Source organism: Phyllobates terribilis, unplaced genomic scaffold, assembly GCF_046119375.1.
Source record: "Phyllobates terribilis strain yellow unplaced genomic scaffold, ASM4611937v1 Scaffold_1__5_contigs__length_1240528914, whole genome shotgun sequence".
In the NCBI taxonomy this organism is placed as follows: domain Eukaryota; kingdom Metazoa; phylum Chordata; class Amphibia; order Anura; family Dendrobatidae; genus Phyllobates; species Phyllobates terribilis.
In genome coordinates, this window is record NW_027362761.1 from 113876569 (window position 1) to 113893070 (window position 16502).

The 16502-nt window shown below is 44.8% G+C and overlaps 1 protein-coding gene across 2 annotated transcripts in view; it reads left to right on the top strand.

The window, feature by feature from the left end:
- Positions 1 to 11309: 11309 nt before the first annotated feature.
- TMEM38B (transmembrane protein 38B) overlaps positions 11310 to 16502 on the top strand; it is a 64990-nt gene continuing 59797 nt past the window's right edge. For both annotated transcript variants that reach the window (XM_073666735.1, XM_073666745.1), the window contains exon 1: positions 11310 to 11525. In XM_073666735.1, coding sequence (XP_073522836.1) covers positions 11417 to 11525 — 109 coding nt within the window. In that variant the 5' untranslated portion in view covers positions 11310 to 11416. The remainder of the gene's footprint in view (positions 11526 to 16502) is intronic.

The window sequence follows — 16502 nt, forward strand, 5'->3', positions numbered from 1 at the left end:
ATCTGCTTTTTTTCAACAACATTAAACAACTGAATGAACATCCTCTGAGCCCGGTGATTCCATAATTTTTGCCAGGGGTTGTAGGTAGCATAAAAAGAAGCACAGTGGGCATAAGATTTCTATAAATCCCATCCACTTCACTGGAACTGCAAGATGCTGCATTTTTTGCACAGCGAAAATATGCAGCATCAAAAATTCACAGTTGGAACAAAGGCCACATGCACACGTGGAGTACAGGTGCATCTCACTAAACTTAGAAAAGCATCAAAAAGTTAATTTATTTCAGTTCTTCAATGCAAAAAGTGAAACTCATATATTATATAGAGTCATTACAAACAGAGTGATTTATTTCAAGTGTTTATTTCTGTTAATGTTGATGATTATGGCTTACAGCCAATGAAAACACAAAAGTCATTATCTCAGTAAATTAGAATACTTTATAACAACAGCTTGAAAAATTATTTTAAAATCCGAAATGTTGGCCTACTGAAATGTATGTTCAGCAAATGCATTCAATACTTGGTCGGGGCTCCTTTTGCATCAATTACTGCATCAATGTGGCGTGGCATGGAGGCGATCAGCCTGTGGCACTGCTGAGGTGTTATGGAAGCCCAGGTTGCTTTGATAGCAGCCTTCAGCTCGTCTGCACTGTTGGGTCTGGTGTCTCTCATGTTCCTTTTGACAATACCGCATAGATTCTCTATGGGGTTAAGGTCAGGTGAGTTTGCTGGCCAATCAAGCACAGTGATACTGATGTTTCTAAACCAGGTATTGGTACTTTTGACAGTGTGGACAGGTGCCAAGTCCTGGAGGAGAATGAAATTTCCATCTCCAAAAAGCTTGTCAGCAGACGGAAGCATGAAGTGCTCTAAAATTTCCTAGTAGACGGCTGCGCTGACTTTGGTCTTGATAAAACACAGTGGACCTACACCAGACATGTCTCCCCAAACCATCACTGATTGTGGAAACTTCACACTAACCCTCAAGCAGCTTGGATTGTGTGCCTCTCCACTCTTCCTCCAGACTCTGGGACATTGATTTCCAAATGAAAATTGGAACTCTGGGACCTTATGGAGTGTGTCAATGACTGCCTTCTGGACATCTGTCAAGTCAACAGTCTTCCCATGATTGTGGAACCTACTGAAACAGACAAAGGGACCTTTTTAAATGCTTAGGAATCCTTTGCACGTGTTTTTTGTTAATTATTTTCATTTACTGAGATAATGACTTTTGTGTTTTCATTGGCTGTAAGCCATAATCATCAACATTAACAGAAATAAAAACTTGAAATAGGTCACTCTGTAAGGACTCTATTTAATATGAGTTTCACTTTTTGTATTGAAGAACTGAAATAAATTAACTTTTTGATTATATTCTAATTTAGTGAGATGCACCTGTATACGGTGAGTTTTTTACCTCAGTATTTCTAAGTCAGAACCAGGAGTCTAACAATCAGAGGAAAAGTATACTAAAAATATGTACACAGTGGCATGCAAATATCAGAATCCGATGGGCCCCGTTGCAAGATTTGGACCGGAACACTCCCAATACAGGTATATATACAGTCATGGCTGAAACTGTTGGCACCCTTGAAATTGTTCCAAAAAATGAATTTCTCCTGGAAAATTACTGCAATTACACGTTTTGTTACTCATTTATTTCCTTTGTGTGCATTGGAACAACACAAAAAAACAGTAAAACAGTGAAACAAAGGCAAATTGGACACAAATTCACACAAAACCCCAAAAATGGGTTGGACGAAATTGTTGGCACCCTCAACTTAATAATTGGTTGCATACCCTTTGGAATAAATAACTGCAATCAATCGCATCCTATAAATATCAACAAACTTCTTGCACCTCTCAACTGGAATTTTGGACCATTCTGCTTTTAAAAACTGCTCCAGGTCTCTCATATTTGAAGGGTGCCTTCTCCCAACAGCAATTTTAAGATGTCTGCACAGGTGTTCAATGGGATTTAGATCCGGACTCATTGCTGACCACTTCAGAACTGTCCAGTGCTTTGTTTCCATTAATTTCTAGGTGCTTCTTGAAGTATGTTTGGGGTTATTGTCATGCTGGAACACCCAAGGACGAAAACCCTGCTTTCTGACACTGGGCACTACATTGCAACCCAGAATCCTTTTGGTATTCTTCAAATTTCATGAAGCCTTGCACACAGTCAAGGCATCCAGTACCAGCAGCAAAACAGCCCCAAAACATCTTTGAACCTCCACCATATTTGACTGTAGGTACTGTGTTCTTTTCTTTGTAGACCTCATTCCATTTTCGGTAAACAGTAGAATGATGTGCTTTACCAAAAGGCTCGATCTTGGTCTCATCTGTCCACAAGACCCTTACCTAGAAGGATTTTGGCTTACGTACATTTTGGCAAACTGCAGTCTAGCTTTTTTTTTATGTCTCTGTGTCAACAGTGGGGTCCTCCTGGGTCTCCTGTCATAGCGTTTCATTTCATTCAAATTAGACAAAGGAACATCAAGATCTCTGGAGATGAACTTGTAAACTTGAGATTCTTGATATTGTTCAATAATTTTGGTTGTCAAGTCCTCAGACAGTTCTCTTCTCCTCTTTCTGTTCTTCATGCTTAGTGTGGCACACACAGATGCACAATGCAAAGAATGAGTCAACTTCTTTCCTTTTTATCTGGTTTCAGGTGTGATTTTCAAATTGCCCACATGTGTTTCTTGCCACAGGTGAGTTTGAACGAGAATCACATGCTTGAAACAAAGTTGTTTACCCACAATTTTGGAAAGGTGCCAAGAATTTTATCCTTCCCATTTTTGGGGTTTATCTTGAAATTATGTCCAATTTGCCTTTTTTCTCTTTTTTGTGTGGTTTCAATACACATAAAGGAAATATACATGTGTATAACAACACATGAGTAATTGCAATAATTTTCTGGGAGAAATACTTCATGTTCTGGAACAATTTCAAGGGTGCCAACACTTTTGGCCATGACTGTATATATGTCCCTCATCCTGGCTCCATCCTGGTATATACACTGCTCAAAAAAATAAAGGGAACACTCAAATAACACATCCTAGATCTGAATGAATGAAATATTCTCATTGAATACTTTGTTCTGTACAAAGTTGAATGTGCTGACAACAAAATCACACAAAAATCATCAATGGAAATCAAATTTATTAACCAATGGAGGCTTGGATTTGGAGTCACCCCCAAAATTAAAGTGGAAAAACACACTACAGGCTAATCCAACTTTGATGTAATGTCCTTAAAACAAGTCAAAATGAGGCTCAGTATTATGTGTGGCCTCCATGTGCCTGTATGACCTCCCTACAATGCCTGGGCATGCTCCTGATGAGTTTGCGGATGGTCTCCTGTGGTATCTCCTCTCAGACCTGGACTAAAGTATCCGCCAACTCCTGGACAGTCTGTGGTGCAACGTGACGTTAGTGGATGGAGCGAGACATGATGTCCCAGATGTGCTCAATTGGATTCAGGTCTGGGGAACGGGCGGGCCAGTCCATAGCTTCAATGCCTTCATCTTACAGGAACTGCTGACACACTCCAGCCACATGATGTCTGGCATTGTCCTGCATTAGGAGAAACCCAGGGCCAACCGCACCAGCATATGGTCTCACAAGGGGTCTGAGGATCTCATCTCGGTACCTAATGGCAGTCAGGCTACCACTGGCGAGCACATGGAGGGCTGTGCGGCCCTCCAAAGAAATGCCACCCCACACCACTACTGACCCACTGCCAAACCGGTTATGCTGAAGGATGTTGCAGGCAGCAGATCGCTCTCCACGGCGTCTCCAGACTCTGTCACGTCTGTCACATGTGCTCAGTGTGATCCTGCTTTCATCTGTGAAAAGCACAGGGCGCCAGTGGCGACTTTGCTAATCCTGGTGTTCTGTGGCAAATGGCAAGCGTCCTGCACGGTGTTGGGCTGTGAGCACAACCCCCATCTGTGGACGTCAGGCCCTCATACCACCCTCATGGAGTCGGTTTCTAACCGTTTGTGCAGACACATGCACATTTGTGGCCAGCTGTAGGTCATTTTGCAGGGCTCTGGCAGTGCTCCTCCTGTTCCTCCTTGCACAAAGGCGGAGGTAGCGGTCCTGCTACTGGGTTGTTGCCCTCCTACGGCCCCCTCCACGTCTCCTGGTGTACTTACCTGTCTCCTGGTAGCGCCTCCAGCCTCTGAACACTATGCTGACAGACACAGTAAACCTTCTTGCCACAGCTCGGATTGATGTGCCATCCAGGATGAGCTGCACTACCTGAGCAACTTCTATGGGTTGTAGAGTCCGTCTCATGCTACCACAAGTGTGAAAGTACAACCAACATTCAAAAGTGACCAAAACATCAGCCAGAAAGCATTGGTACTGAGATGTGGTCTGCAGAACCACTCCTTTATTGAGGGTGTCATGATAATTGCCAATAATTTCCATCTATTGTCTATTCTATTTGCACAACAGCATGTGAAATTGATTGTCAATCAGTGTTGCTTCCTAAGTGGACAGTTTGATTTCACAGAAGTTTGATTTACTTGGAGTTATATTCTGTTAAGTATTCCTTTTATTTTTTTGAGCAGTGTATATATACTGTATATATATGTTATTAATCCGGGTATATATGTTGACCTTCAGGGCCCCAACCTGGCATATATAGTGCCCATCATTGTATATATGTCCCTTATCCTGCCTGGGTCCCATCCTGTTATATATATCGCCCATCCTGGTATATACAAGTGCTTCTCATTAAATTAGAATATCATCAAAAAGTTAATTTATTTCAGTCCTTCAATACAAAAAGTGAAACTCATATTTTATAGAGTCATTACACACAGAGTGATCTATTTCAAGTGTTTATTTCTGTTACTGTTGATGATTATGGCTTACAGCCAATAAAAACACAAAAGTCATTATCTCAGTAAATTAGAATACTTTATAACAACAGCTTGAAAAATTATTTTAAAATCCGAAATGTTGACTTACTGAAATGTATGTTCAGTAAATGCACTCAATACTTGGTCAGGGTTTCTTTTGCATCAATTACTGCATCAATGCGGCATGGCATGGAGACGATCAGCCTGTGGCACTGCTGAGGTGTTATGGAAGCCCAGGCTGCTTTGATAGCTGTAGCGCCGGCGTCTCTGCCTTCTGCCTCTCTCCCCCGGCAGAGACGCCGACCCCCTTACCGCTGTAGCCCTGGTGGGGTACACGCCGCTCCTCCTTCTGGCTCCCACGCTGACTGTGCCCAGGGTGTGCGCGCTGCGCCAGATTCCTGGGCACAGTGCTTAGGGCGCGTGAGCGCAGTCCCAAGGTGTCCCCGGCCAATGGACGGAGGGCATCTACTATATAAGGCACCTCCTCCAACATGGAGGTGCCTGAGTGATGCTGTCAGTTTGTGTTTACACGCCCTTAGGTCCCAGTGCTGCCTGCCAGCCCGTCTATCAGCCGTGCCCGCCTGTCTACCAACCGTGCCTATCTGCCGTGCCAGTCAGCGCCTATCACCAGTCCCTAGGGAGTCGCCTGCTCTCACACAAGTTCGGTCCTGGAGTAGCACCTGGTCCTCCTCCCCGGTCCTTCCTTGGTTCACAGAGTCGACTAAGCCGCCGTATAGCCAAGTTCGGTCCGAGTGAGGTCCCTAGTTACGCCCCTCCAGTCCCTCCTTTTACCACGGCACAGTAGTTCCACCACCCAGCACCTTAACAGTTTGCTCAGGCCATGGAATCCGGTGGCTCCCAGGCTCCTTCGGTCTCGGACCTTTCCCAAGAGGTCTCCAGCCAGAGATTGCAACAGGATACAATCCTGTCCTTCCTGCGGACTGTACACTCCCACCTGGATGCACTGTCTACACCGGCTGTGCCCACCTCTACCCAAGCGGTAACCGCTCCGGCGGCATCTTAATCCAGTGGCGGTGTAGTACCCGGCTTTGGACTCCACGCTTAGGCGGTGATACCGTTCTATGTTGGGGCTTTGTAAATCAGTGCACGCTACACTTCGAGCTCCTGGCTCATCAGTTTTCTTCTGATCGGGTTAAAGTGGCCTTCATTATGTCTCATCTCACAGGAGAGGCATTGGCGTGGCTCAATCCCCTGTGGGAAAGAGGGGACTCTCTGGTGTCTGATCTCCAGGCCTTCCTTGCTGCCTTCCGGAGTGTTTTCGATAAGCCCGGCCTCACGTCCTCAACTGCCTCCTCTCTCCTCCGTCTGTGCCAGGGTAACCTCACAGTGGGCCAGTACGCTGTACGTTTCCGCACCCTTTCGTCTCAACTCGTCTGGAATAACAATGCTCTGGTGGCTACCTTTTGGGAAGGTTTTTCTGGGCGGATCAAAGATGAACTGGCAGGTCGTGACATACCCACCTCTCTGGATGACCTAGTGTCTTTGGCCACGTGGATTGACATCAGGTTCCAAGAGCATTCCAAGGAGGTGGCCCGTGAGAAATGACCTCTACGCCTTGCACCCACCTTCCAAAGGCCGGTCTCGCAACAAGCCTCTGCCTCGGCATCCACCCCTGAATCTATGCAGGTAGACCAGGTGACAATGGTCAGGTGTACGGACAGCAGCCCAATATTCCGTTTCCTGTCTCTACTTCTGTCGACAACCCTGCTGCGGAGTCTCTCGTTAAGAGCTTTTATGAGATCTGGGAGGACACAAAGTCTGCGTTGCTTCAGTCCCCTGAGAGGATGAAGAAACATGCAGACAACAGACGTCTGGATCCGCCTCTATTCCGTCCGGGGGACAAAGTCTGGTTGTCATCTAAGTATGTTCGTCTCAAAATACCTTCATACAAGTTGGGTCCATGCTTCATTGGTCTTTTCGTGGTTTTGAGACAAATTAGTTCTGTGGCGTACAAACTGAAACTCCCTGCCTCGTTACGGATCCCCAATTCCTTTCATGTGTCTCTCCTCAAGCCTGTCGTTCTCAATCCTTTCTCTGATGATCTGGGTACCACTCCAGCTTCAGTTTCCACTGGGGACGTTTTTGAGGTAGAGAACATTCTGGCTGCCAAGAGGGTAAGAGGAAAAACCTTTTTTCTTGTGGATTGGAAGGGGTTTGGTCCTAAGGAGAGGTCCTGGGAGCTCAGGGAGAACATTCACACTTTTCTTCTGGAAAAATTTCTTGCGGGCTTGAAGAAGAGGGGGCGTAAAGGGGGGGTACTGTAGTGTCGGCGTCTCTGCCTTCTGCCTCGCTCCTCCGGCAGAGACGCCGACGCCCTTACCACCGCGGCTCCGGTCAAGTACGCGCCGCTCCTCTTCTGGCTCCCATGCTGACTGTGCCCGGGGTGCACGCGCCACGCGCAGATCCCCGGGCACTGTGCTTAGGGTGCGTGCACTCCCTGTCTCTAAAAGGGGCCACACGGGCGCCGTCCCAAGATGTTCCCGGCCAATGGCCGGAGGGCATCCACTATATAAGGCACCTCCTCCAATATGGAGGTGCCTGAGCAATGTTGTCAGTTTGTGTTTAACACGCTTGTCAGCCCTTAGGTCCCAGTGCTGCCCGCCAGCCTGTCTTTCAGCTGTGCCCACCAGTCTGTCTATCAGCCGTGCCCGCCTGCCTACCAACCGTGCCTATCTGCCATGTCAGTCAGCTCCTGTCACCAGTCCATGGGGGAGTCGCCTGCTCTCACATGAGGTCGGTCCCGGAGTAGCACCTGGTCCACATTCCCGGTCCACCTTCCCGGTCCTTCCTTGGTTCACGGAGTTCACTAAGCCGCCGTATAGCCACGGTCGGTCCGAGTGAGGTGCCTAATTACGCCCCTCCGGTCCCTCCTTGTACCACGGCACAATGGTTCCACCACCCGGAACCGTAACAATAGCAGCCTTCAGCTCGTCTGCATTGTTGGGTCTGGTGTCTCTCATCTTCCTCTTGACAATACCCAATAGGTTAAGGTCAGACGAGTTTGCTGGCCAATCAAGCACAGTGATACTGTTGTTTTTAAACCAGGTATTGGTAATTTTGGCAGTGTGGACAGGTGCCAAGTCCTGCTGGAGCATGAAATTTTCATCTCCAAAAGCTTGTCGGCAGAGGGAAGCATGAAGTGTTCTAAAATTTCCTGGTAGATGGCTGTGCTGACTTTTGTCTTGATAAAACACAGTGGACCTACACCAGCAGATGACATGGCTCCCCAAACGATCACTGATTGTGGAAACTTCACACTAGACCTCAAGCAGCTTGGATTGTGTGTCTCTCCACTATTCCTAAAGACTCTGGGACCTTGATTTCCAAATGAAATGCAAAATTTACTTTCATCTGAAAACAACACCTTGGACCACTGAGCAACAGTCCAAGTCTTTTTCTCCTTGGCTCAGGTAAGACGCTGCTGGCGTTGTCTATTGGTCATGTGTGGCTTGACACAAGGAATGCGACACTTGTAGCCCATATCCTGGATTCATCTGTGTGTGGTGGCTCTTGAAGCAATGACTCCAGCAGCAATCCAATCCTTGTGAATCTCCCCCCAAATTTTTGAATGACCTTTTCTTAACAATCCTTTCAAGGCTGCGGTTATCCCGGTTGCTTGTGCACCTTTTTCTACCACACTTTTTCCTTCCACTCAACTTTCCATTAATATGCTTGGATACAGCACTCTGTGAACAGCCAGCTTCTTTAGCAATGACCTTTTGTGGCTTACCCTCCTTGAGGAGTGTGTCAATGACGGCCTTCTGGACATCTGTCAAGTCAGCAGTCTTCCCCATGATTGTAGAGCCTACTGAAACAGACTAAAGGACTTTTTTAAATGCTTAGGAAGCCTTTGCAGGTGTTTTTTGTTAATTATTCTAATTTACTGAGATAATGACTTGTTTTCATTGGCTGTAAGCCATAATCATCAACATTGACAGAAATAAACACTTGAAATAGATCACTCTGTTTGTAATGACTCTATATAATATATGAGTTTCACTTTTTGTATTAAAGAACTGAAATAAATTAACTTTTTGATTATATTCTAATTTATAGAGAAGCACTTGTATTTCCCTTTTCCTGGGCTCCATCCTGGTATATATATCCCCCATCCTGGTATATATGTCCCTTATCCTGCCTGGTTCCCATCCTGTTATATATCCCCAATCCTGGTATATATGTCCCTTTACCTGGGCCCCATCCTGGTATATATATTCCCCATCGTGGTATATATATCCCTATCCTGTGCCCCATCCAGGTATATATCTCTCCCATCCTGGTATATGTCCCCCATTCTGCGCTGTTCTTTAATGCATTGAAAAAAATAAACAATTTTACTCGTCTTCCCTCCGCTTCCCTGACGAGCGGCGTCCTTTTCTGAAGCTCGCAGCTGACTTCAATGTGTCATGGGAGCGCAAGACGTCAAGTCAATGCCATACTCCCACAGTCTCATGCACGCCGACGTCAGCTGCTGGGCTCCTATTGGCTGGCAGCATGTATTGCCGCGCAAGGGCCTAAAGGGTCTCTGTGCTGCAAAACACTTCAGCTGAATGTGCGTCCAAAGACGCACATCCAGTTGAAATTTGTGCTGGCGTCGGTGGGCTCCCACCTGCATGGGCCCGGTCGAGGTGAAAACCTCTGTGACCGCGGTCGTTATGCCCCTGCATATGCACCACTTCTGCATTTCTTACCCACTCCTGGTTTTGGCTTACAAATACTGAGATAAAGAACTCACCAAATATTCAACGTGTGCACGTGGCCTTAAAGAGTCTTCTGATGAAAGTCTGCAGTCTATGTGACTTCAGATTTCTGAATCTTTAAGGCTTCTGCACCGCATGCTGTCAGGATTCTCCAGTGCTGTCGGTGAAAGCAGCCGGTCACGTCACCTCAGGTATGCGATTTGCATATTTCCAGCCACATTCCGATTAGACATATTTGGCCTCAAACAATTCGCTTGTGTAGTCGGCACCTGACCAGATGTTGCATACTTGTGGTCACACGACCGCCGCCTCTGGAGGATCCTACCATAGAGTGACTGGAGACTTTCATCAGAAGACCTGACAACTCATTTAACCTTAGGCCACGGCCCCACTATCAGTATTTGGTCAGTATTTTTACTCAGGAGGAACCAAAACCAGATGAAGGACAATCAGAGAAAAGGTATAATAGAAACAAGTCACCAATTCTGCATTTATCACCCACTCCTGGTTTTGGCTCCCACTCCTGAGAAAAAATACTGACCGAATACTGACCAAATACTGATAGTGGGGCTGGGGCCTTACAGCAAACATTGGAAAGTTAGGAAAAAAAAAGGAAACTCCAAAATGGCGCTTTTTTTTTGTGGCTCCTGACCCCAAAAATGAAATAACACAAAAAGCGATTAAAACATCATTGGTACGTCAAAACGATGCCAATGAAAATGACAATGCACCACTCATAAGGTCTCACACAGCTTCCTTATAGAAATGTAAAAAGTGTTTAGACCTCAGAAAATGGCGACAAAAAACTATTTTTTTATATAAAGTTTTGAAATTTTTTAAACACTAAAATAAAAAAAGAACTGTAGACTTTGAGGCTAGACCTTTTAGACCATCGCGAGCTGCCGGGAAACCAGGACGCATCGCTATGGAGACCGGGGGCCATCAGAAGGTAAGTATAATGTATATTTTTTATTTTAATTCTTTTTTTTTTTTGCAGGTTCTATGGTACCTGGGTCTAGATGAGAGTCTCCTCGTCTCCAGACCCGGGTACCATCCGCACATTGAATCGCTTAATATCCGCATGTTCACATGTACTCATGTGGATATTAAGCGATTCAATGCAGGTCAATGGCGGGGAAAACGCCGCGATTACCCAAAATAATTGGTAGTGCTGCGGATTTTTCCACAATGATAATCCGCAGCGGAAATTTCCGCAGCATGTGCACAGCACATGCGGATTATCATTGGGGAACATGGCAGACCTTCTACCATGCGTTTTTTAAGCATTTCTGTAGCGGAATTACCACTGTGGAAAAGCTTAAAAAACGCATCGTGGGCACACAGCCTTAGTATCACCGTAACTACTGATATGAGGAATCACACGGTCAGGTCATTTTTACTGCACAATGGATGTCGTAAAAACACAATCCAAAAAGGAATGGTGGAAATGCATTTTTTTACACCATCTCACAGCACTTGCAATTTTTTTCCCCATTTTTCAGTACATTATATTGTAAAATAAATGAAAGGTGACAGAAAAATAAGTGTCACAACTCTTAAAGGCCACATTCAGTATTTGGTCAGTATTTGCCAGAGCTGGGCACCTTGTGTACCGGGCACGTGCTTGTGTAGAGCTGCCTGTCTGTGTGACCGATGTAAACCCTGCAGGAGCGCCTCCAGCAGCACAACCTGGAGCCTGACACCTCCCACACACGTGACTAATCACATGACGTCATGGAAGGTCCTTCTGTCAAGCATTATTTACCGTGAAGCCTCCTCAGCTGTGAGACTGTCAGTGAGAGGAGCAGCGGGCTGGCAGCATGGAGCTCGTCTCTGAGGCTGCCGAGCACTTCTCCCGTCTGTCTATGTTTCCATACTTTGATGGCGCCCATTACTTGGTGTCCGTGTTGTCAGCCCGGGAGCAAGCAGGTGAGTGGGGGCTGGGACTTGTACAGGTGGGCAGGTTAATGGAGGCAGTGGCCGCAGTGCTGACAGTGGCTGTGACCTCCCAGCTGACCTCTCTGATGGTGATACTGTACTGGTTCTTGTGCACATTTTGTATTGAGAAACGATATAAGCCAGTCTACTCAATCAGAGCTGCTGAGATCACCGATTGGCTGCAGCGCTGTCGATGTGACCTTAGTGCTGCAGGCAATAACTCACACCGGGTGCATTGGTGGTGGAGACTCAGTGCTACACCCCAACTTGTTGGGTAAAGCATTATACATATAATATACACCACCCTGTGCTTGATTACTGGGGTTTTCACTAAACTGCTTTAATATGTGTTGGGGCAATGAGGTTACATTCACGCATTGTGGCCAGTGCTTTGAAACTGCAGGGTTTTTTTGCCACTGTTTTTGAAAATTGCTGCACAGAATGCACCGTCTGCATTGTGAGCGCAGCTTAAGAGCTCGTGCCCCAGGTGGTTGTTTTAGAATGAGTTCTACCAGCCTAGATTTTTGACAAACATTAATTTAAAGTGCATTTGGCTCCATTCCTGACACGACTGTTTGTTTTATTAGGTACTTGTTGTACCCAGGGCTGTGGAGTCGGTGTCCATTTTGGTGGAGTCGGTATAAAATGGACCGACTCCTAAAATATATAATAAATTGGGTTCAGTAGTACAATGCAGGATGTGCTGTAAATGCTTTCATAAGAATTTGGCATAGTTATTGTCCTATAAATGTCTGTTCTGTTCCTGATCTAATGATCTCGGCTTTTAGCTGAGATGAATCTGTGCTGCACTTTATCTACACGCTCAGTAGTGAGGCCGTGTTGTGGAGTCGGAAGTCAGGGAAACTGAGGAGTCAGTCGGAGGTTTGGCTTACCGACTCCGGTTGCATGGATTTATATAGTGTGACCAAGTTGTCAAGCACTTTCCAAGTGATGCTAAAATCGTTTGGAAAGTGCTTGACAACCCGCATGCGAAATCGCATGATCAAAACGCTTCACTTAAGCTTGTCCCTGGCAGCAAAAAACGCATTTAAAATCCGCATGCGTTTTTTCTGTGAGGGAGATGCAGAAATGCTCAGGAAAAATCCGGAGCATTTCTGAATCGTTGGCACTTAGCCTTAGGGCTCTCAGACAAGTAATAATACATACGTGGACGTGTGCTGTCGGAGTGCAATTCGGACAACACACTGACCAATGTAATTGAATAGGGCTGTACAGATGAGTTCATATCTTGGATGAATGTCACACTTTCAAGTCTGAGTGCGTTTAAAAAGAACCTGGATCCCGCGACGAACATCTGTATTACATGTGATCTTTATGAATACATTGCAATTATTAACCTAAAAGACTGTATTTGATTATGTAGATCAGGGGTTGCGAACCTTTTTTCTGCCAAGGACCATTTGGACATCATTTTGGAGCCGTACAAAATTATCAACTTTGAAAAAAATATAGTAGGGTAATTTTAAACAATTAACTCGCCCCTAATGTGATGTTGATGTTAGATGGTATGGATGATGTTGCTACTCGTAACTGCTTTTCATGGAGCTGCGGCATCTACCGTATTTTTTGGACTATAAGTCGCACCTAGGTTTTAGAGGAGGAAAATAGTTTTAAAAAAAAAATTGAAGCAAAAAATGTGGTCATGATGCACTGTTATAGGGGTTATGCTCCCATCCTGGTATGCATGGCATCCCCATCACACTGCGTATATATATATATATATATATATATATATATATATATATATATATATATATATATATATATATAATATATATAATATATATATATATAATATAAATTTTTTTTTTTTTTTTTTTTTTTTTTTTTTTTTTTATATATATAATATGCTGATGTCCCTGCCATGCATCCCCACATGCTGAGGTCAGCTGCCAGAACATTCACTGCTCCCCGGACTATACTCCCCACGTCCAGTGAATATTCATTCTCTTTAAGGCCAGTTTCACACGTCCGTATATTTCCGGTATCTGAGATATCCGTGTGTGGCAATGGTGTGCCGCATCAGGATCATACGGAACAGCCCTAACTGTAGCTCTAATTCCAAGCGCCGGGTGCTGAATGCTGCCCTCATCATGGTCCCCTGCCGGCACTGTGATCAGCCCCAGTAGGGACAATGATGAGAGTAGTAGTGTCTGCTCCCGCAGTGTCCACCTGTAAAGATAAGAAAAAAATAAAAAATTCTTATACTCACCTAAGTGTCCCCTGCTGTAATCCATGCGACCGATCACGCCGGGGAGAATGAACAGCCCCAGAGCTGCGCTCAGTGAGTGACAGGACACCTGTCACACTGATGTCATCCGTGTGTGTTCAACGTGAGACACTTTTATGGACTGCGCATCCGCAAAAAAAACCGGACATGTCAGCGTGTGGAGCACACGGTCCGTGAAAACACACTGAGATGTGCACAGACCCATTCACTTGAATGGGTCTACGTGTGTCAGTGTCTCCGGTACGTGTGGAAACTGTCACCACTCGTATTGGAGATACTGACCTGTGAAAGAGCCCTAATAGCGAGCACAAGTGATCGCCGAGCAGCTGCAGGATTCAGGTGGCTGACACTGCGTGCTATCAAGAGGAATGAATATTCAGTGCTCCACATGCCCAAGAGCATGGGGAGTAGTGAATATTCATTTTCTTAAAGGGGTATTCCCATCTCCAAGATCCTATTCCAATATGTAGTAGGTGTAATAATGATAATATTAGCAAATACCACCAATTAGAAATGTAGTATAGTATTTTTGATTTGCTATGCCTCTTTCCTCCTGTGCAGGCATTGCAGGACCTTAGGTATCCATGGTTACGTCCACTGATAAAGTGACAGTTAGTTAGCTAGCTACTAGTGGTGGTAACCGTGGATACCTAAGGTCCTGTATTGCCTGCACAGGAGGAAAGAGGCATAGTGAATCAAATACTGTACTACATTTCTAATTGTAGGTATTTGTTGTTATTAATAATAATAATAATAATAATAATAATATTATTATTCCTACTACATATTGGGATAGGATCTTGGAGATCGAAAACCCCTTAAACAGCGGGTACAGTATTAACAGCAGTAGGCGGCTCCTGCCTCCTGTACTCCGCTGCTACTCCCCACCACCATTCACAGCCGGACCGTACATCCGAACTATAAGACGCCCCCCCCCCACCCCACTTTCCTCCAAAATTTTGGTGGAAAAAAAGTGCGTCTTATAGTCTGAAAAATACGGTACATCACTGGAAATGCTGGGCTGGGGTATGTACATCACTGGAGGTGCTGCTGCTGTCATCATGTGTGGGACGGGAGCGCATCACGCCCTAACTCCGTCCATAAATACGTCCTGACCCCTGTAATCTTCCATTGCGCGCGACGCAACGTCCCATAGTGAACGCTGCGTACTCGCAGAGTAATAAGGAAAAAAATTAAAGATCTGGCAGCTGTCAAAACACAGCTGCCGGCCAGAGCACTTCGGTGCCGAAGGAAAGGTAATCGCGGGCCGGAGGTTCCCCATCCCAAATGTAGATATATGTAAAGTAAATCACACATGGATGTCACACAAACATAAAAAATCTGACAAACGGGTGATGATATGGAGGAAAATCTTCAAGGTTTTTTTTTTTTTTTTCATAGAGAATACAAGTATTTACAAAATCAGACATGTCAATAGACTTCGGGGGGAATCAAAGCACTCCCTTCATTTCCAGGCTAGTTTAATTGTGGTTTCCAAGCCTGATTCTCAACACCAGTGCATCAGATTACTACAATACTTTCAATGTATTGTTGTGTTAGGACCTACACAGCCATGCGACTAGTGTTGGTAGTAAAGTCATCCCAACTGGTTCCGTTAACCATCCTGTGCGGTACCCTTCCTACCAATTCCCAGTGTTAATACAACAACATGCTAACCTTAAAATATTGCAGCCAGCTACTGAATAGACTGTTAGCTGCTTTTTTTTCTTGCCATAATACAAATTCTAACAGTCTATTCAGTAGGACTATCAGCTGTGTATCCACCAGACTTCTGCACAACACAACTGATGGTCCCAACCCCATTTATAAGGCTAGAAATCCCACTTATTAAACCTGACAGGGCACACCTGTGAAGTGAAAACCATTTCCGGTGACTACCTCTTGAAGCTCATCAAGAGAATGCCAAGAGTGTGCAAAGCAGTCATCAAAGCAAAAGGTGGCTACTTTGAAGAACCTAGAATATAAGACATATTTTCAGTTGTTTCACACTTTTTTGTTAAGTATATAATTCCACATGTGTTAATTCATAGTTTTGATGCCTTCAGTGTGAATGTACAATTTTCATAGTCATGAAAATACAGAAAAATCTTTAAATGAGAAGGTGTGTCCAAACTTTTGGTCTGTACTGTACATTTTGCAATATAATGCTATGGGTACTTAAGATATGTTTGAATACTTTAACAGGAAAAAAAGTATATTCTTCTGACTTAAAGAAATTGTCCATGATTAGTAAAACATGACACTTTTTTTTTTTTTTTGTTTTGTTTTCCAAAAGCTGCACCACACCTGTATGAGATACTACAGCTCCGCTTCATTAATGTAAAAGGCCCGGAGTTGCAATACCACACAACAGGCATGACTTCTTTTGGGAATGGCCATGTTCTTGTAATTCTGGACTACTCCTTTAAGGGATTATTTCCATCTCTGCCATTCATGAATATGTCTCTCTATTTTCTGTACAGCAAGCTGTGTCATTTCTAGAAGTCCTATCCTATGAGAATTAGGCTACATTCCCACAATGAACTTTTGGTGCGTTTTTGACTCCCTTTGCTCCTATTTTTGCTGCCTGCAAAATGCAGTCTCTTACAGTTTCAGCATAGGGAATGGGATTTAAAGAAATCTCATTCCCACTGTGCTTTTATTTTACTCCGCGTAAACTGGCCTGCGGTGCGTGGTTTAAATCTGCTTTTTCCCCA